The sequence below is a fragment of the Astatotilapia calliptera genome, chromosome 6 (assembly GCF_900246225.1).
Source record: "Astatotilapia calliptera chromosome 6, fAstCal1.2, whole genome shotgun sequence".
In the NCBI taxonomy this organism is placed as follows: domain Eukaryota; kingdom Metazoa; phylum Chordata; class Actinopteri; order Cichliformes; family Cichlidae; genus Astatotilapia; species Astatotilapia calliptera.
This window is the reverse complement of record NC_039307.1, coordinates 25,498,386-25,516,703: the sequence shown is the minus strand read 5'-3', so window position 1 is coordinate 25,516,703 and position 18,318 is coordinate 25,498,386. Positions and strand designations below refer to the sequence as shown.

Sequence of the window (18,318 nt, the reverse complement as noted above, 5' to 3'; positions counted from 1 at the left end):
GTGACGGCAGGAGCGGTTCTAAAATTCGTATGCACGCCCCTCCGGCCTGACCGCAGTCATGGACACCCTGCGTCAAACCACCCAGTGCAGCAAAACACAAACCTCTTCCTCCTCGGAACTGGATCCAAAGGTCTCAGTTATCCCCTATTTATACGCAGTGTATATTTACAACGGGCCGGATGATTAGGATGCTAGCGAGTAGCGCAAGAGCAAAGAGAATGTGGGGGAAATCTTCCTCGGCTATTCTGAGGAGACAAGGGGTTTATCGGGGTGAGCCACCTCTCTGATGTCAAAGCTTGTTTTCAAAGAATCTGTCAGAGCTCCTTTACCAAGGTGCTTATCACCTCCTGCAGCTGATCCCTAACAGCTTTTTCTTTTATAACTTCTACATAATCAGATAATTTATGTGAGGCTGAGATCTAGACTGCAAAAGACACCAGGGAGAGAGAAAAGAAGAGAGTCGGTTACACTGAATCAGTGCACAAACAGCAAGAGCGTCATTCACAAATCTATGTGTAACCATAGTTTTTAAAACCACCCACGTTGAGATGTTCAGGACTCAACATCCTTGATCTTTCTTTCATCTATGTGAGATGAGAAGGTGGAAGGTTTTCCAACGTCTGTGTTCGTGTGGAGCAGTTAGATCTGCAGCAACAGTGTGATGTGATCAAGTCAGAGTCTGTGCCACGAAGAATTGAGGCAGCTTTGACGGGAAAAGGTGGTTCATGCAGGTAGTAGCTTAATAAAGCCTGGTGAGTGTATGCTTGTATGCCAAGAGATGAGGAGAGAACCACGAGGCACAACCGCAATCTGATTCAGAACTAAATATACGGTTGGACAGGATGCAGCACACGATCGTCACCCACATAGCTGTCCTCAAACAGGAGCCTTGAATTATGCCAGAAAATCCAAAATGTGAAACAAATGATGCAGCAAAATGTGATGTGATGTTTATAATAATGTACTGAGATATCCAGTGTTTCTGAATATCTTCATACATCAGGTATTCTGGTAACTCTACAGACCCTTACACATCAAAAGCTGGAGAGAGCTGTTTCATCTACTTTAAAAATAGTTGAGATGTTCATGCCTGAAAAGAGTTGCGGGCACGCTGAGAATCTGAAGAATGAGCACTAAAACTTTCAGCTTTCAAAAAAGCAAAACACCCATTAAGGCTTATGTCAGCGTGTTAAGCTGTGGAATGTTAAACTAGTTCCAGTTTACTAACCCATTTTTTAAAACACTTCCCATCTTTCTTTCTTTTTTTAAATCAAAGACAAACGCAGGCGAGGTTGATGCCAAATAAAAAGTTACATAAATTTAAAAAAGAAATTCCCTACAGTTGTCAGACCTGTTGCAGTGTCTGGTGGTTCTCACACAAATGAACAAATAAATAAATAAATAACTTGGGATCATCATACAAAACAAAAAACAAAATCCCAGCACTGCTATCACCTCCAGCTTCTGTGTACGGTGATTTTGTCAGCTATAAAATCACACACAGTCACCTCTTAACTGGATTACCATTGGAGCCAAGAAAACAGCATGCTATGATTTACTCGTGAAAGTGGCTCCTTTGACACTTTCCTCATGTTTAAGTCAGCCATGCTTAATGCTTATAATTATGTTTAGAGGGAAGAACGCAAAAAGGAGACACTTTTAAGTGTAAATCATGGTACGTGACACAAATTTAAAGTCAAGACATGAAAGACAAAATCATTTATTCATATATTTCATGTGAATCCATCCATTACTCCTTTGACTTAAAACCAAAAACGCCCTCCTCACGGTGGTGCTAGAGGGTTAGTCCGCAGAAGAAGATCTATCCTTTTCCCGGGGACCTTGAGCGTCTGCACAAACTTCCAAGGCAATCCTTCCAATAGTTGCTGAAGAGGTGTTTCATTTTGAACCAGCGAGCTAACAATGTGAGCCCTGGAGCGTGACTAAAACGAGGGGGTAAAGTCAACAGTTTGTGCTGAGAGCATGTCAAACTGTGAAACGTGTTTACTAAAGAGCTTTGCATTCCCTGTTCTCTGAACATGATGACGCAGACCAGGAATTGTGGGAAACTGAGGAAAATAATCAGCAAATCCTGGATTTTGCCACCGTTGCTGTTAGGGATAAAAGGACGAGTGCTTTGTTTTCCATTTATCACGATGTCATTAGTGCTGCTGTCATCACAGGCTTCCCCCTGGATGAAGAGATGATCCTGGGCACCAGAGGCTGGCATCACGCCAGCTTCATTCTCTGTTTATCTTAGACACTTATTAAAAGCATGTCGTGTCTTTAATGTCTAATTTGGAGAAATGCAAGTTAACCAGTTAACCAGCTCGACAGACACCTTAAGCAGCTGTCATCGGGTGATTTATACACGCCTGTTTCATCAGTCATGCTTCCAGCCCAGCAATCAATATCAGGCTTTTCTAACTATCTGAATGGGAAGTTCTTGTTTTTAAGTCTTCACTTTTTTCCTCACTATGGGAGGAACGTGGAGAGTAACAGAATATAAAAAGCTTACTGTGTTTGTTTCTATAGTTACACCATTTGGTGCATGTCCCATTTTTATTCTTGTCTGGTCAAGCGAGGAGGGCAAGATTTATTTAGAGGATGCAATGAAAAGTGTGATACAGAATGCTGGGATGCTTATGGCATCTCTGCTATTTGACCCACACTTAGAGGAAGGTTGCTGAGTGGTTCACAGCGTTGTCCTAAAAGCTTTACCGCCACCGATAAAGAAGCAGCACTTTCACTGAATAATAATTCTAGCAGCTCTGAAGGTTCATTTTTCACTATATTGAAGCATAAATTGCACTGAAGTGCCCTACCTAGCAACAAATTCTTCCATACAAGCAACTCATTATCAGTCCATAACTGGATAAATTTACTGGTGTGTTAAACTATTTAAAAAGAAGATTTTTCCTAGTACGTAGAAATGTCACAGTCAGCGGTTACAATAAAACGAAACTCAAACATTTCCAGCGTTGCAGCTGGAAGGAAAGTGTGAACATGCTCGAGCGCTGCACATGGATCACTTCGTCAAGTGTCAGGCTCAACTTAAAAGATGACCCATAAAAGGCTACTAGGTATTTTTATCTTAACATGACCTTGTGTAGCATACTGAATACACATTCTCACATTCTCGCTGCATCCAGTGTGAGTGCTCGATGTGTCCACGCTCTGCTTTGTCACTGCAGAAAAAGAACGTCAAATTTTCTTCACCTGCTTATTCTGCTGAAACTTTCTTTTGCGCACTCAGTTTGCCGAACAACAGTGTTCGGTTGCATGAAATATGCAGATGCTGTAATCACAGACGAGGGGACTTTCCCTCATTTGAATCTTATTTAACCTCAAAACACGCAGCCATTGCTTGCAGAGATTCGGTTATTACAAGCGCTTGCTCAGCAACTAAACTTTATGAGAAATGAAGCCAGAGATGTCCCGTGCTATATTTATGCGGCGTATTATATATTTATTTCCATCACAGGTGGCTTAGGTGGCATATTTTCAGCTGTATAATGTTTTTTCTGTGTGTGTGTGTGTGTGTGTGTGTGTGTGTGTGTGTGTGTGTGTGTGTGTGTGTGTGTGTGTGTGTGTGTGTGTGTGTGTGTGTGTGTGAGACCAAACAGTTTCCAACACCTGTTGTGCCAGCTGATGCCAGGTTATTGTCCCCATGTTTGGAACAAATGGCCCCTCCGGAGCCGAAAGTTGCCTGAACTTAGAGGCCCTTAACTCTAGAAGAGAACAGAAATATCTCCACACGTCATCATTCTGCACAGACACGCCTTTGGTTGAGATACTAAACTTTATTCTTCTGATACTCTAAGAATCCTGTTCAGTGTCTGAATCCCTGCTGACTGGCTCATCTTTGATATAATGATAGTTTGTTTGGGCATATTACATTGCCTTCTCTTAGTTCGCCCTCCATGGTAATATAAGGGATTGGTTGATAGGATAGGTTACACCCTTAATAATGAAGTTGCGTGTGATATCACACAGGTCAGTGATCAAACATCAGAAGACACTGTTCATTTTAAAGTAACTAAAAACAAATCGATTAAATAGCTAAAGAATCATTTTATCGCTGGGTAAAGGCTTTATTACTGTTTTTCTACTATTTCTTAGCTTTAACCCTTTTAAAGGGAACATTAACTGGGTTGCATTCTGACACATTTGCATGTTCACACTTGTGTCTAAAAGAAAAAACTTGGAGGAACAAGATATCAAATTATATTCAGTTGATTTTTTAATTAAATGTATTTATAAAATGATGCATCATATGAAAAAACATGGATATCTATCTATAGTACATCACATTTCCTAACCTATACAGTATAGTGTCAGGGGTTTTAACTGTACAGATTCCATATAATCAAATAAGACTTGTTTTTTTGAATAGGATTTTATCCTCCAACCCCCACCCCAACACCCTTTTTTTAGTGAGAGAAGAGGAGAAGGGTAGGTGTTGTTTGGGGCAATCTTGTCCAATGGTCTTTCTTAAATTAGCTTTGGGGGCTGGAGGCTCCCCTCCCTGCACTGACAGAAGGAGGAGCCTGTGCAAGTCACAGACTACTGTTTCATTCACCTGCACAGCCCTGCAGCATTCACCACACTTGGGTCTGTGCAGCCACACAAGAAACACACAGAGGAGATTCCAGCCGGCCCAAAGTTTCTTTTTTTATGCTTTTTTTCTCACTTAAGAAGCATCAGCCTCCTGCTGCTGCTCACTTGTTTTAACTAAATTACAAGGCAACTAGCAGCAGACATGGCTGCTTGTCTGCAAAGTTGCAAACTTTGTAAAAAGAGTTGCCTTCTTTTGGCTTTTTCTCTCAGCTTCTGTTTTGCCTCAGTATGTGCAGGGCCTTTTGATTCAGCTCACCTCTATCACCGCAGGGCCGGACCTAATGAAGATGATATCATTGTTGCTAACAATGGGATCAGAGTGCCTTTTGGGCGGTCCGTGTTTCTGGACCCTGTGAATGACCTGGTAACAGAAGTGCAGCCCGGTGACCGCTGCCAAATCACAGTCCTGGACAATGATCCACTGGCCCAGAAGCCTGGGATGCTAACCCCTAAAAAGTTTCCCTGTTCATTTGGATCTGAAGAAGTGAAATACACGCATTTTGGATCAAGGAGCCCCAGTAAGGATCGTGTGAAGCTGCAGCTTCGTTATGACTCTCACACAGACACAGTCATTGTCCCCTTCATGTTGGAAGTAGAGGTTGTTTTCCAGCAGCTTGAGATCCTCACCAGGAATATGCCCCTTAATGTTGAAAAGCTCAATGGAGAGAGCAATCCTATTGACAAAAAGGGCCTGGAGTTTTCCTATGAGGATGGTGTCACACAGTGTAAGATCAGCACTCTGGTCGGCGCTGGAGGTCTTCCCAGGTATGGCACTCTTTTGAACAACCCTTCCAATGGCCAAATGGTTGACTGTGATGAGTTTGTGAAGCAGGGTATTCGCTACAAGCACACGGCTAAAACCAACTCACCAAACAGAGACTATATTCCAATGATGGTAGAGCTGCAGGATAACGAAGGAAACATGATAATGCAAGAGCATTTCCAAATGATGGTTAGAATCAGAGAAGGTGCAGAGAACACTGCTCCCAAACCCAGCTTTGTAGCTATGATGATGATGGAGGTTGATCAGTTTGTGATGACAGCTATTACAAGTGACATGCTGTCGGCTGAAGATGTCGAATCTCACCCAGATGACTTAATCTTCAACATCACGTCTCCGCTGAACCCTCAGCAGGGTTATATCATCAGCACAGATGATCAGAACCTGCCTATCACCTCCTTCTATCACAGGGACATCAAAGAGCTTAAAATAGCCTATAAGCCACCCTCAGATGACTCAGAACAAGAGAGGATTTTTCAGCTAGAGTTTGAAATTGTAGACACCGATGGTGCAGTGTCAGATCCATTTGCTTTTATGATTGTGGTAAAGCCTATGAATACACTGGCTCCTGTTGCAACCAAAAATACAGGGCAGCTATTGTTTGAAGGGCAATCTCGAGCTCTCTCCAGCTCTCAGAATTTAGAGATTAGCGATGAGGATAACCTGGAAGACGTGAGAATCACAGTCATCGATGGTTTAAAGCACGGAGACCTTACTATGCTCGGCACACGCAGGAAGTTCTTTACACCTGCCGATCTAGACGCTGGCATTGTTGCGTACCAGCATGACGGCAGCGACACCTATAGCGACAACATTATTTTTAGAATGACTGACGGCAGTAATGAAGTGGAATTTTTGTTCCCCATCACCATTGTCCCCACTGATGACGAGCCCCCTATTATTAATGCAAACACTGGCTTGGTGTTGTTCAAGAATGAAATCATGCAGATCTCTCCATTCATCCTAAGTGCAACAGACATCGATTCAGAAGACTCCACTATTAAGTTTGTCATGGAGGCACCATACTCCACCATAGGGCAACTCCTGCTTAGGCAAGCAGAGCTACCGTCTGACCCATCTCTGTGGAAGTTCAGCGAGACAGATGAGATGTTTGAGCAGGTGGTGACTGAGTGGCTTCAGCAGGACATTCTGGATGGAAAGCTGTTCTATCGTCACATCGGGCCCCACAGCACCACCACTGTAACCGATCACTTTGTATTCCGGGTCCAGGACGATAACGATCCTCCCAATCAATCAGGCGAGCACACGTTCACTATCAAAATCCATCCCGTTGATGACCTTGCCCCAGAGCTTTTCCCAGGCACCACCCTTCACATGACAGTGCAGGAATATGAGCTCACATACTTTAGGAAGAAATTCTTGTGTTATACTGATCTTGATTCAGATGACAGAGATTTGAAGTACACCATCACTAAGCCCCCGACTGACACAGATGAGAACAATCCAGCCCTCTTGGGTGAAATTGTACTGACTGACAGCCCTGACACTGTAATTACAGAGTTTACACAAGCCCAGGTTAATCACCACAAAGTAGCTTATAAGCCCCCAGACCAGGAATTGGGCATCACTCCAAAAGAGGCTCAGTTCACATTCACTGTGGAAGACACAGCTGGAAACACAGCAGATGGACTGTTCACCATTTTCCTACAGCCGGTTGACAACAAACCTCCACTTATCACCAACACAGGATTCACTGTTTTGGAAAGAGGTACACATGTCATTACCAGGAAGGAGCTGCACGCCACTGACACGGATACAGATGACGACAATATCATCTTCACGGTGACCCAGATTCCCCAGTATGGGCAGCTGCAGTATTTGGGGATTGATATGTCAAATGGCGAAACATTTGTGCTCGAAGACATCACAACCGGTCGTCTAACTTACATGCACGGAGGAAAAGAATCTCTCACTGATGTCATCAAGCTCTCTGTAAGTGATGGTTTCCATGAGGTACCAATTGCCATCAGGATCACAATCGAGCCAGTTGATGACAAAAGGCCCACGATTATGCTCCCACCCGGCCTGCTCGGAGCCTCCATAGATGTACTGGAGAATGGAGCCACGGAGATTACAAGTAACGTCATTCAGGGCCACGATGAAGATACAGATGACCTCATGCTCACTTTTATTGTTGAAGAACCTCCGAGACTGGGTGAAATCCTGGTTAATGGTGCTCCTGCTGAGAGATTCACTCAGGAGGACATAATTAACGGGGTGGTTGTGTATGCTCACACATCTGGTGAAATAGGGCCGACCAAAGAGCACGACTCCTTCAATCTTACTTTGTCTGACATGTCAGAGCAGTGGGTCATTGGTGGCAACAAGATCCAAGGTGTGACAGTCCATGTGACAATCCTTCCTGTTGACAGCATCCCACCTGTTGTCAGCGTCGGCGAGCAGTTTATAGTAGTGGAAGGGGAGAAGAACGTCATTACTCTGGAGCAAATTCATGCCGAGGATGTTGACACCAACAGCGAGGATATCTTGTGTACCATCATTGTCCAACCAACTTCTGGTTATGTGGAGAACATCTCACCTGCAGCAGGCTCAGAGAAATCAAGAGCTGGGACGGCCATCACCGCATTCGCCATTAAAGAAATTTCCCTTGGCCACATCTACTATGTCCAAAGCATCCACAAAGGGGTTGAACCTGTGGAAGATCGTTTCACGTTCCGCTGCTCAGATGGTATTAACTTCTCTGAGCGCCACTTCTTCCCCATAGTCATCATTCCAGCCAATGATGAGAAGCCTGAGATTTTTGTCCGTGAGTTTGTGGTAATGGAGGGAATGAGTCTGGTCATTGACACCCCAATTCTGAACGCAGCTGATGCTGACATCCCCAAGAATGAGCTGGACTTTGAGATCATCAAACCACCCAAGCATGGGACAATTGTTCAGCAGCTCAGCACTGGCACCATCCCTGTGGAGAAGTTCAACTTGGAGCAGCTCATAGAGGCATCCAACATTGTCTATGAACATGATGACTCTGAAACCAAGGAAGACAGCTTTGAAATCAGGCTATCTGATGGAAAACACAAAGTGGAAAAAACAGTTCCTATCGTGGTCATTCCTGTTGATGATGAGACACCAAGAATGGCCATTAACGATGGCCTCGATGTGGAGATCGGAGAAACAAAAGTGATTAGCAACAGCGTTTTAAAGGCAACAGATCTTGACTCCGAAGACAAGGAATTAACTTATGTTGTGCGATACGGCCCTGGCCAAGGCTACCTGCAGCGTATCAGCAAATTTGGAGACGTTTTAGGAAATATCACCCTGGGAATGAATTTCACACAAGATGAAATTGACAGACAACTCATTCAGTATGTGCACACAGGCCAGGAAGGAATCCGTGACCTGCTGAAATTTGACGTCACAGATGGTATAAATCCACTTATTGACCGTTACTTTTACATCAGCATTGGAAGCATTGATATGGTTTTTCCAGATGTTGTTAACAAAGGTGTGACTCTCAAAGAAGGTGGAAAAGTAACTCTCACCACTGACCTCCTCAGCACCTCTGACATCAACAGCCCTGATGAATACCTCAGTTTTAGCATCACGAGAGCGCCTAGTAGAGGGCACTTAGAGTGCACTGACCTCCCAGGTGTTCCTATTTCCACCTTCACCCAGTTGCAGCTTGCTGGCAACAAGATCTACTACATCCACACCTCTGATGATGAAATTAAAATGGACAGCTTCGAGTTTGAGGTGACAGACGGCTACAATCCCGTCTTCCGAACCTTCAGAGTGTCCATCACCGATGTGGATAATAAGAAACCTGTCTTAACCATAACAAGGCTACTTGTGGAGGAGGGCGAATCCAAACTCATCACACCTTTTGAACTTACTGCTGAAGACCGGGACACTCCAGACCACCTGCTGCGCTTTATAATCACGCAAGTGCCAGTACACGGTTTGCTGCTTTTCAACAACACCCAGCCAATTACGACTTTTACCAAGCAGGACCTGAACGAGAACCTTATCAGCTATAAGCACGATGGCACTGAGACCAGTGAAGACAGCTTCTCTTTCACTGTCACCGATGGCACTCACACCGACTTTTACGTTTTCCCTAACACTGACTATGAGACACGCAAACCCCAAATGATGACTATTCACATCAATACGGTGGATAACGGTGTCCCCCAGATTTTGGTAAATAAGGCTGCCGCTTCACTGAAAGTCCTCCCAACTGGACACCTGGGCTTTGTGATCACCAGCAAGGTCCTTCGATCAGAGGACCGGGACAGTCCCCAGAAGGTGTTGAAGTACACGGTGTCCGAGGCTCCACTGCACGGCTTCATCATGAATACCGCCGTGGGCAATGACAGCATCAAGACATTCACACAAGGTAAGATGATGTCACATTTTTAAACCTTGTAACAACGTTTTTCAAAGGTAAGATTTACTCATCAGTGTTTTAGAGTTAATATTGGATTAGAGTGGATGTTTTGTGTGGCACAAAGGAAAGAATTGTTCTGAATTCATGATGCCAACAGCTTTGAGTTAGTATAAAGTTGACAGAACACCAGATATTCTCCCAGGATTTATTACAAAGACTTGTTTTTATAGAATTTAATAAGATGCATAGAAGCACAAATCCAAATCCTGAATGTGTAAAACAGAAAGACAGCTTTTTATAACCGGTGAAAAAGCAAAGAATAAAAAATATTCAAATAAATAATATTCAGTTAAAACCAGTTGGCTGCATTCTTATACTAATATAATGATGCTTAACTGGTTACTACAGACCCCATAAAACAATTTTAACCTCCTAGGACCTGGCGTCCACATATGTGGACATCAAATTTTGGGTTGTCTAGACCAAAATACAAAATTTTGCTCTACAAGGGCCTGATTTCCACTTATGAGGACGTTATGCTGCCACTGTTCTGTCAAAATTTTCAAGCTAATGTCCTCATATGTGGATCTCATTTTTCTCAGAAACAAAAATCAGGGAAAAAAGTCACGTAACTCTTTGTTTTTACATTCATCAGGTCCCAATCAGCCCAAATGGTAAAGACAAATTAAAATTGCATGCCCTGAAAGGGTTCAGGTCTTAGGAGATTAAATATATCTCTGTAAACTATATTTTCTGACTTTGTATTTATACAACCTTATAAAAGTGGTTTAGTCGTCACAGTTATCATTTTAGCTAATTGTTTCTCCATATTTTTTATGCAAACAGCTGATATCAATGACATGAAGATCTGTTATGTGCTGTTGGATGGGAGCAACGCCACCAGTGATATCTTCTACTTCATAGTTGAAGACAACGGTAGGACCCCTCTAATATTTAACGTGCAGTGGCTTCAAGCCACTTTGAGTTTGACTTTTAATGGCTGCTTAAAATTTAAACTTCTTGCTCTCTGTCGGTCACCTAAGTGTTTGCATCACAAAGGCTTAAAGCAGTTGGCCATGACTGACACCCAGTACCGAGGCGCCGCCTCTGTTCGCCCCACTGGAAAGGGCAGCAGGTTTAAAGGACAGGGGTCAAAGGGGACTTAAGTCAAACACTGAATGTGGGTTAGTAAAAGTAAAAGACTACCACATGCTCTCAACTGTATTGTTATTGAACAATAGGGTCCTATACTTTGGGGCGCTTCTCTGGGCTTTCAAACGCCACCTTTCATCATCTGCCTGAAGTGACACAGTGAAGTGTGCATAGGTATGCTGATATATCTGGTTCCTCTTACAGCAAGTCTCACAAACATCTTCTTTTATCTTTCTAAGTATCCACTATTCAATGACATGACTTGTGAAATAAAATCTGCAGAATATTTTGACATTATGAAGATTTTCAAATTAAAAGATTCTTAAATTTCTTTTTAATAAATAACCAACTTTATCCAAAATATAAGAACTTCATATTTTTTGTTAGCTCAATTTCTTTCTCTCTCTGTTTTTACTCGCTTACTCTGACATAACATTGAAGCACTGAGGCTTTCTGTAACACTGCCTTACTATTAAAACATTATTTATATCCACCCCAAGCATAATGCGACAATCTGACAGCCGACATCGGTTACCCTAAAGAATTCTCTTAAATGAATCGGATATGCATGGTATATGATGGGTCAGGGTATAATAAAATCACTCGTTGCCTTGTCACATTCACCTCTAACAGCATTACATATTTATAGCAAATGCAAAGCGATAAAATGCAGCAGGTGGGTTTTACTATTTTAGCATTGGCTGTAAAATATGAAACAAGATTTAGAAAGGCAATCAATGCTGAAGGGAAAGTTTAGTCTATAATTATGCTGTTTGGAGGGACATGCTCCACCTCCTAACACCACCATCACACCCATTGAGAAAAAGGAGGACGTGAGTTTGTCTGTTTTTAGTTTAGCTTCGCCTTAATGCCTCCGTATTAACTCTTACCCTCAGACTGTGAGTGATATATTTATTTTTAATGAGAATCAGTAGCACTGACATTAATCAACATAGATTAGATAAAAGTGCCTTAATCCTATAATCTTCATTTAGGCCAACATTTTTCCACATGTGGTTTAATAAGATGCCTAAAGCTAAGAATTTCTGTCTTTAAGTGTGGGTTTTACCACAGGAAGGGAACACAAGGGCTTCAATTAGCTCAGCGCTCCCTTTTCTGTTTGCTTACACACTTTATTTAAGCTTCCAGCCAACTCAGCTGAACCAGGTGCAGTGGAGCTTATACTGGGACGTAAAACCAGACCTTGTTTCTACATGACCACGGCTGACACGTGTGGCAGCGCCACATCATCTGTGTGATGAACTGCATCTGTATCACTGCACTTAATGGATACACTTATCAGTAAAATCATCACCATACATATACATAACTACACACACAAATACAAAGACACGTCCAGGAAAAGATCAAAGAGATAATACATGAGAGCGAGTCGAGCCAGCTGGTGGCCCGCTAATGTGAAGTGTTGAAGAGGTGACCCCTGAGGGATGTGGCTTTATCCTGGACATGTAGGGGCATGTGAGTGGAGAGCACAGTGATGGTCAGGTTCTCTGATAACAAATCTCAGTGGGTGAGCTGCTTGTGTGAGAACCGATGGTGGGTCAGTAGAGATTAGCACCCAAGATAATCCATTTTTCACTGGCCTCAGGGAACAAACTTTTGTACTTAAAAAGAAAATCCAAATGCGACTTCATTAACCTAACCTAAGGTTAAATAGAAATCTGTGCTTAAACACCACAAAAACACTATTAAACTTCTTTATAATGAATTCTTATCTAATCAAAGTAGTTCTAGATCCAGACACATCCTTTCAAAATCAGTGGGTTTTAAACCTCCTTTGTAAACTCCAGTAATTCTTAATCCTGAATCGAGTGTAAACATACCACTTCTAAACCTAGTAAGTTTTACACAAATACACACAATCTGAATGTGGCCTCACGCTCCGGAAATACCCCTCAGATGCACTGATATGGGAAGCTCCCTAAGGGTCTTAGCAGCCTTTAAAAGATACCTGCCACTACATGCGCTCCAGTGATGCTTCTTCACGAGCAGGTCAAGAATACACACTCGGATAATTAACATATCCTCATGTGGAACTGAAGCAGTTTGGCATTCCTCTATAAGCCCTGCAGGCTCAAATGTTGCAAGCATACATGTACATATGTAACTGCGAGTCCGTGTATCTGCTGATACAGAAAATTAAGATCTTAATCAAACATAAACCAATGATGTGCAGACCAGTGACATTGTGTGTGTGGGTATGTGTGTGTATGTGTGGCCAGGCAAAGCGGAAGTATGGCTCTTGTAAGAGCACGTGTGTCAGTAAGTTGGGTAAGTTACTTTAAAAAAGTAATTAATTACTAATTACTTAGTCAATATTGTATTTAAACTACTTATCTAATTACTGTGTCAGAAAAGTAACTTAATTACTAAATAAGTAATTTAACTAAATACTTCTTAAAATCCCTATAAACCTTGAGTGGGTAAACAACAGAAATTAAACTTTCTAAATAATAAATACATTTTTTTAAAGACGGAGACTCTACAGTATGCAGCAGTAGCATCTCTTCCACAATGCAGCCTGCAATCACTTTTTTAAGCTCACCTTCAGACGCTTTCTGTGCTGCTGAAGTAAAATCGAGTTTTGCCTGCTTAGCAGGAGCTGCCGCGGTGTTACCCATGGATGATGAACAAGGATCACTCAGAAGTGTTCGTCTATGCTCTCGTGTCAGGCGCTTCAGTAGATTACTCCTGCTATTAACAGCAGCCGATAGTTTTTTCTCCCCAGGACATAGCTTACATATTACTGTAATAATAAGTGATCCGACCAGTTACCATGTAAGTGAAGAGACGGGAATATGTCCATTTCAAAAAACAGCCACTCGCTTCAGCCGAGTCCGACATCTTCCGCTTTAGAATACGACTATAAAGCAAACTGGTGCGAAATGACGTACAGCTGCACTACAGCGATGTTAAAGCGGCAGAGTTTACTTCTACGTTTAGGAGACAAATTATTGAAATTAAATAATGATATTCAGCGAGTTTAATTATTTTACAATGTAACGCAAATACATTGTAAGTAACTGTAATTAAAATACCTAAAAATGAACAGTAATTTGTTACTCTACTTTTTCAGTGGAAAAGTAATTTAATTACAGTAACGCGTTACTTAGTAATGCATTAAACCCAACACTGGTCTTAGTAAGAAGTCAGGAGCAGACACTCGGTTTGATTTCAGGGGTCTCTGTGAGGATCAGTCATTAGCATAGAGTTAGCATAGCAGTCAGTTGTTAGAAAAAAAACCCTCCTCTGTTGCTTAAAGTTTAAATCTACAGTGAAAAACATCTAAATTCTACATTTGATCTGCATTATCCGTACTATATGGTGCATAGTTTGTTTCTTTTTTTAATGTCTTGTGATTCCATTACAGTTTCTGCAGCCTCTGGTTCATTTGAGGTATTCTATACATGTTCATATCTGTATATTCACAAGAAAGCTATTATGTAACATTAAATACTTAAAGGTGTAACGGTTTTTCAAGTCATTGGTTTACTTTTACAGCACCTCACCTTGCTACAAGTTTAACAATAAGAAAGATTTTCTCAAATGCTGATTTGAGCAATAAAAATCTTTTAAAAACACGACAACGTCATCAGTACTGATTGTCCACACCACTGTCCAGCCTCACTGTCACTCTCCTTCTATGCATCTTCTGTGTTGTGGAAAGTTAAATAGGTGCAGAAAGTTGCTTTAAAGTCAGGTGGAGACTGGAGGCATAAAGAAAAATCTTTAATCACAAAATTTTGAATATCTTATAATTATTTGCCAGCAAATCCCGTCTAAAGTAGAAAGAAACCAGTATAATTATCATCTGCTACTGCGGTCATTTTACAAAACTAATGGCTTCTTACTAAGTACTCAGAATACCAGACTTAACAGATCTGTGATGATGATCTTAGAAACAAACTAGGATTCAACTTGGGCCATCCTCACACCGTTTGCAAGCAGTAACTTGCACTCAAGTGACCAACTCTGGAATTTCTTACAGCCGTTCAAAGAGTGGGATACTGAAGCAGTAAATACCTGCTGTGACACAGCTCACATATATCCCCATCCATCAGGAATGGGTCCAGTGAGCCACGGGCTAAGAAAAGAAACCCTTTTGTGTCAGGCCTGTTAAACCTTGTAAATGTAAAGATTTTGGAGTGTTTTGGAACAATAATTTAAAAACAACAACAACAACAACAAAAAAAAAACCAAACATTTCATTCTTCTTAATCTTTGGTGCAAGTCAAAGTGCACCCCAAACAGAAGACAAAAACCAAAGACAGAACAAATAGCTTTGCATTAAGATAAGGTTTTTTTTCTAGTTGCAACAATATAGTCTCCCAGTTCTGCAGGGGGATCATGGGCCCTGGTGAGTTGAGTGTTATGTGATCATTCAGAGCCGGGGAGAGGAATGCACTTCCTATGGGACTCCAGACTCCAGGGCCACAGACAGAGCAGGGCCTAGAAGTGAGGTGGTATCCCAGGCAGACAGGTGTGTACGTGAGAGTGGAGGCTCCAGAGGGATCCCCTTTCAAAGCCTGTGGTCACCCCACTCCCAGCTCTGCAGAAATCTAACCCAATCTCAGATAGCCCGATAACCCACAGATTTCCAGCGTAAGAGTTGCCCGCTCTGGAGGGGGCAGCTCCCCAGAGGGGTGCAATGATATCAAGCCAGAAGAGAAAAGGGGAAACTGAGGAAAAGGAACTTGAAATATTTTTAAAAGGGCAGCATTTTGGTCACATTTCTTCAGTACTGTAAGGGTACCCTGCTGCATGTGGACTGCAGGCTGGCTGACATGGACATGCTAAACCTCTGCTCCCTAACAGTGTTTTGGGATCTTACATGTCACTCGTGTCAACAGTCACCGGGAGATTTACTGGCTAATGGTGCCACTGTCGGGGCCCCCGCGACTTAAAGAAGCTAAGGCCTCTCAGTCCTCCTCCACCGCACCCCGTCCTGTTCTCACTTACCCTCCTTCCCCTTTCCTCTTCTCTAAGAGCCCTTCAGGGTATTACTATTCTTTTTTCTTGTTTCTATCTCACGTTTCCCTCCGGCCCTTTCACTGAGCTCTGCTATTCCCTCACTCTTTGTCTCTATTTCTCTTTTTGTTCTTTATCTTGAGCCTTGATTTATGGCGACTGGTGGACTTCTGGGGTGCAGAGTTATGATGTATAGCTAGAGCGGTTATTCTTATCTGCTCCCACGTGGCAAAGCTGTCACTGAGTTACTCTGTGCCATGTTTTTTTTTTTCAGCCGCACTAGTGACTTTGCTGCAGAGAAGGAAACACTGGTTTGTTGGATTGTTGGTTCACTGTGGTCTGAAGTGAAATGTCTCAACAGCTTTTGAATGGATTAGTTTTGGTACATTCATGACACACCAGGAAGAGTTTGAACTTCCTGGTTTCAGTCGAGGTGCCTCAAAAGATTAATCAGGTGCAGTTTTTCATAATTTTTTGACTCAGTTGTCTTAACCAGAGCCTCCTTATATTTCAGCATTACACCGGTAGCTGATGCTACACCTGATGCTACACCTGATGCTACACCTGATGCTAATTTTTCTGGTGCCACAAGGGACCATGTATGAACAACAGGGTGGAGGGAAATGATGTTCAATGCAGGGAAGCACTGACTGTATGTGCACGTTGCACCAATACGGGAAGCTGCTGATTAGTGCTAAGCAGCAGACCAATAAAGCGCTAAAAGTGTAGGTCACAAAGCAAGCCACATTATTTATCACATAATTGCGTAAATCAGCTAAATCACTAAAACCCCATATGCAATCAAGGTACGCCGTTCAATGTCATTCAGTCATTGTGATCAGACCGAACAGGCATTTAGTTAAAGAGACTGATTATGTATTAATACAATTTAAGTAGATATGTCCATGTCATCATAATAATGTTGGTCCACGATTAACATTGCAACTGACTAAGTCATGTTGTGTGAGCATTCGGTTAGCATTAGCAAAGAATTTGGTGAATGCTATTAAAAACAATCACTAGCAAACCAAAATGTTAACCAGTGTCCAATTATGGGCACTGAATAAGCCAGTCTACGGGTATTTTTCCGTGCTTTCACACTGGTTTTATTTTTTGTCCCCTGAGGCAGCGTTCCAACATTTTAGCCTGAAATATCCTTCAGTACAGCCTTAATCTAGATTTAGATTGATCAATAGTGTTGTTTTGTTCATTATTTTTGCTTTTGAACTTTTTGCATGATTTGACATCTACATGTCAGTGCTGTCTAAGTTTGCTTGTTTTCGTTTTGTTGTCCCCGCCTACTGGCACACATGGGTCAAAGCTATTTTCAACTTCCTGCAGAGATGTCCTTAATGTCCTGAACAGATGCTGTGATGCAGACACTTCGATTCGTTGATTCATAGCACACACTGAAACTGAACGATTAAAGTCATCATTGCATCTAAGAAACCTAAATTTTAGATGAATCTTACCTGATCTCCTTTTTTGTCTGTTTACCCAGATGTTTGACATCCTCTAGATTTAACAGACCACACTTAAAGCCAGTGATATTAAATGCTGAGCATAGCTGGCAGGAATCTCACCAGTATTCATATGAACTGGATGATTGATGACGAAATGCAATAACGTGACGCTTGTCACTCAATGAGGATATTCTTAGAAGGTTGCTCTTCCTTGCATCATGCTGGTGAGCTTCATATTGACCTTCCTCTCAAGTGATACCTCCAGCCTGACCCACTGTACCACTGCATCTATGTATGGTTCCGGCAGTGCCGCTGTGTAAATATGAGCTGAGGGAGAATGCGCCGTTAAAGGACGCCTTTGCAGAGAAATTGTGAGGCTGCAATGTCCTGTAAATAAGCCATGATGTTGTGCTGAGTCATCCTGTTATTCTGTAACTGCTCTGTGTTTTCTGATGCACATTCTTAGTGCTTGTTAGGAGTTTGTGTCACTCGGCTCGTATAACAGAACACATTTCTTTAGCATTCTTTGCCGTCCAACTGGCATCAATCAAAGTGAAGCTAATTTATTAGATGGCTGCTAACAGGAAGGTTTGGAAATACATGGAGCCTATAAAACATTTCATCCCAGCAGAAATTATAATGATTGTCAGTTTAAAAAGCTAATGGAAATGTGAGCTTAGTGAGTCAGTCGCCGAGTGTATTGGATTTGATAGCCAGACTAATATAGCATGAGCGTCATAACAATTGCAATAAATCAAAAGAATTAATCATAAAGCACAGCAATCTGGCTCCTATGTTTGCAGCTACTTTTTGTGCGGGTCTTTCTATTTTGGGCAAAGCTAAACCATTTTCATTTATTTCTGAAGTGCTATGTGCACGCCTGGCATCCCGACTCTTGGCTTGCTCAGCCTCATGCCAGCGCCGGCCTCAGCGTCTGACAGCAC

At 42.2% G+C, this 18,318-nt stretch overlaps 1 protein-coding gene across 2 annotated transcripts in view; it reads left to right on the top strand.

Moving 5' to 3' along the window:
* The first annotated feature begins 4,676 nt into the window (after positions 1 to 4,676).
* frem3 (Fras1 related extracellular matrix 3) overlaps positions 4,677 to 18,318 on the top strand; it is a 31,723-nt gene continuing 18,081 nt past the window's right edge. For both annotated transcript variants that reach the window (XM_026171332.1, XM_026171330.1), the window contains exons 1-2: positions 4,677 to 9,779; positions 10,617 to 10,706. In XM_026171332.1, coding sequence (XP_026027117.1) covers positions 4,763 to 9,779; positions 10,617 to 10,706 — 5,107 coding nt within the window. In that variant the 5' untranslated portion in view covers positions 4,677 to 4,762. The remainder of the gene's footprint in view (positions 9,780 to 10,616; positions 10,707 to 18,318) is intronic.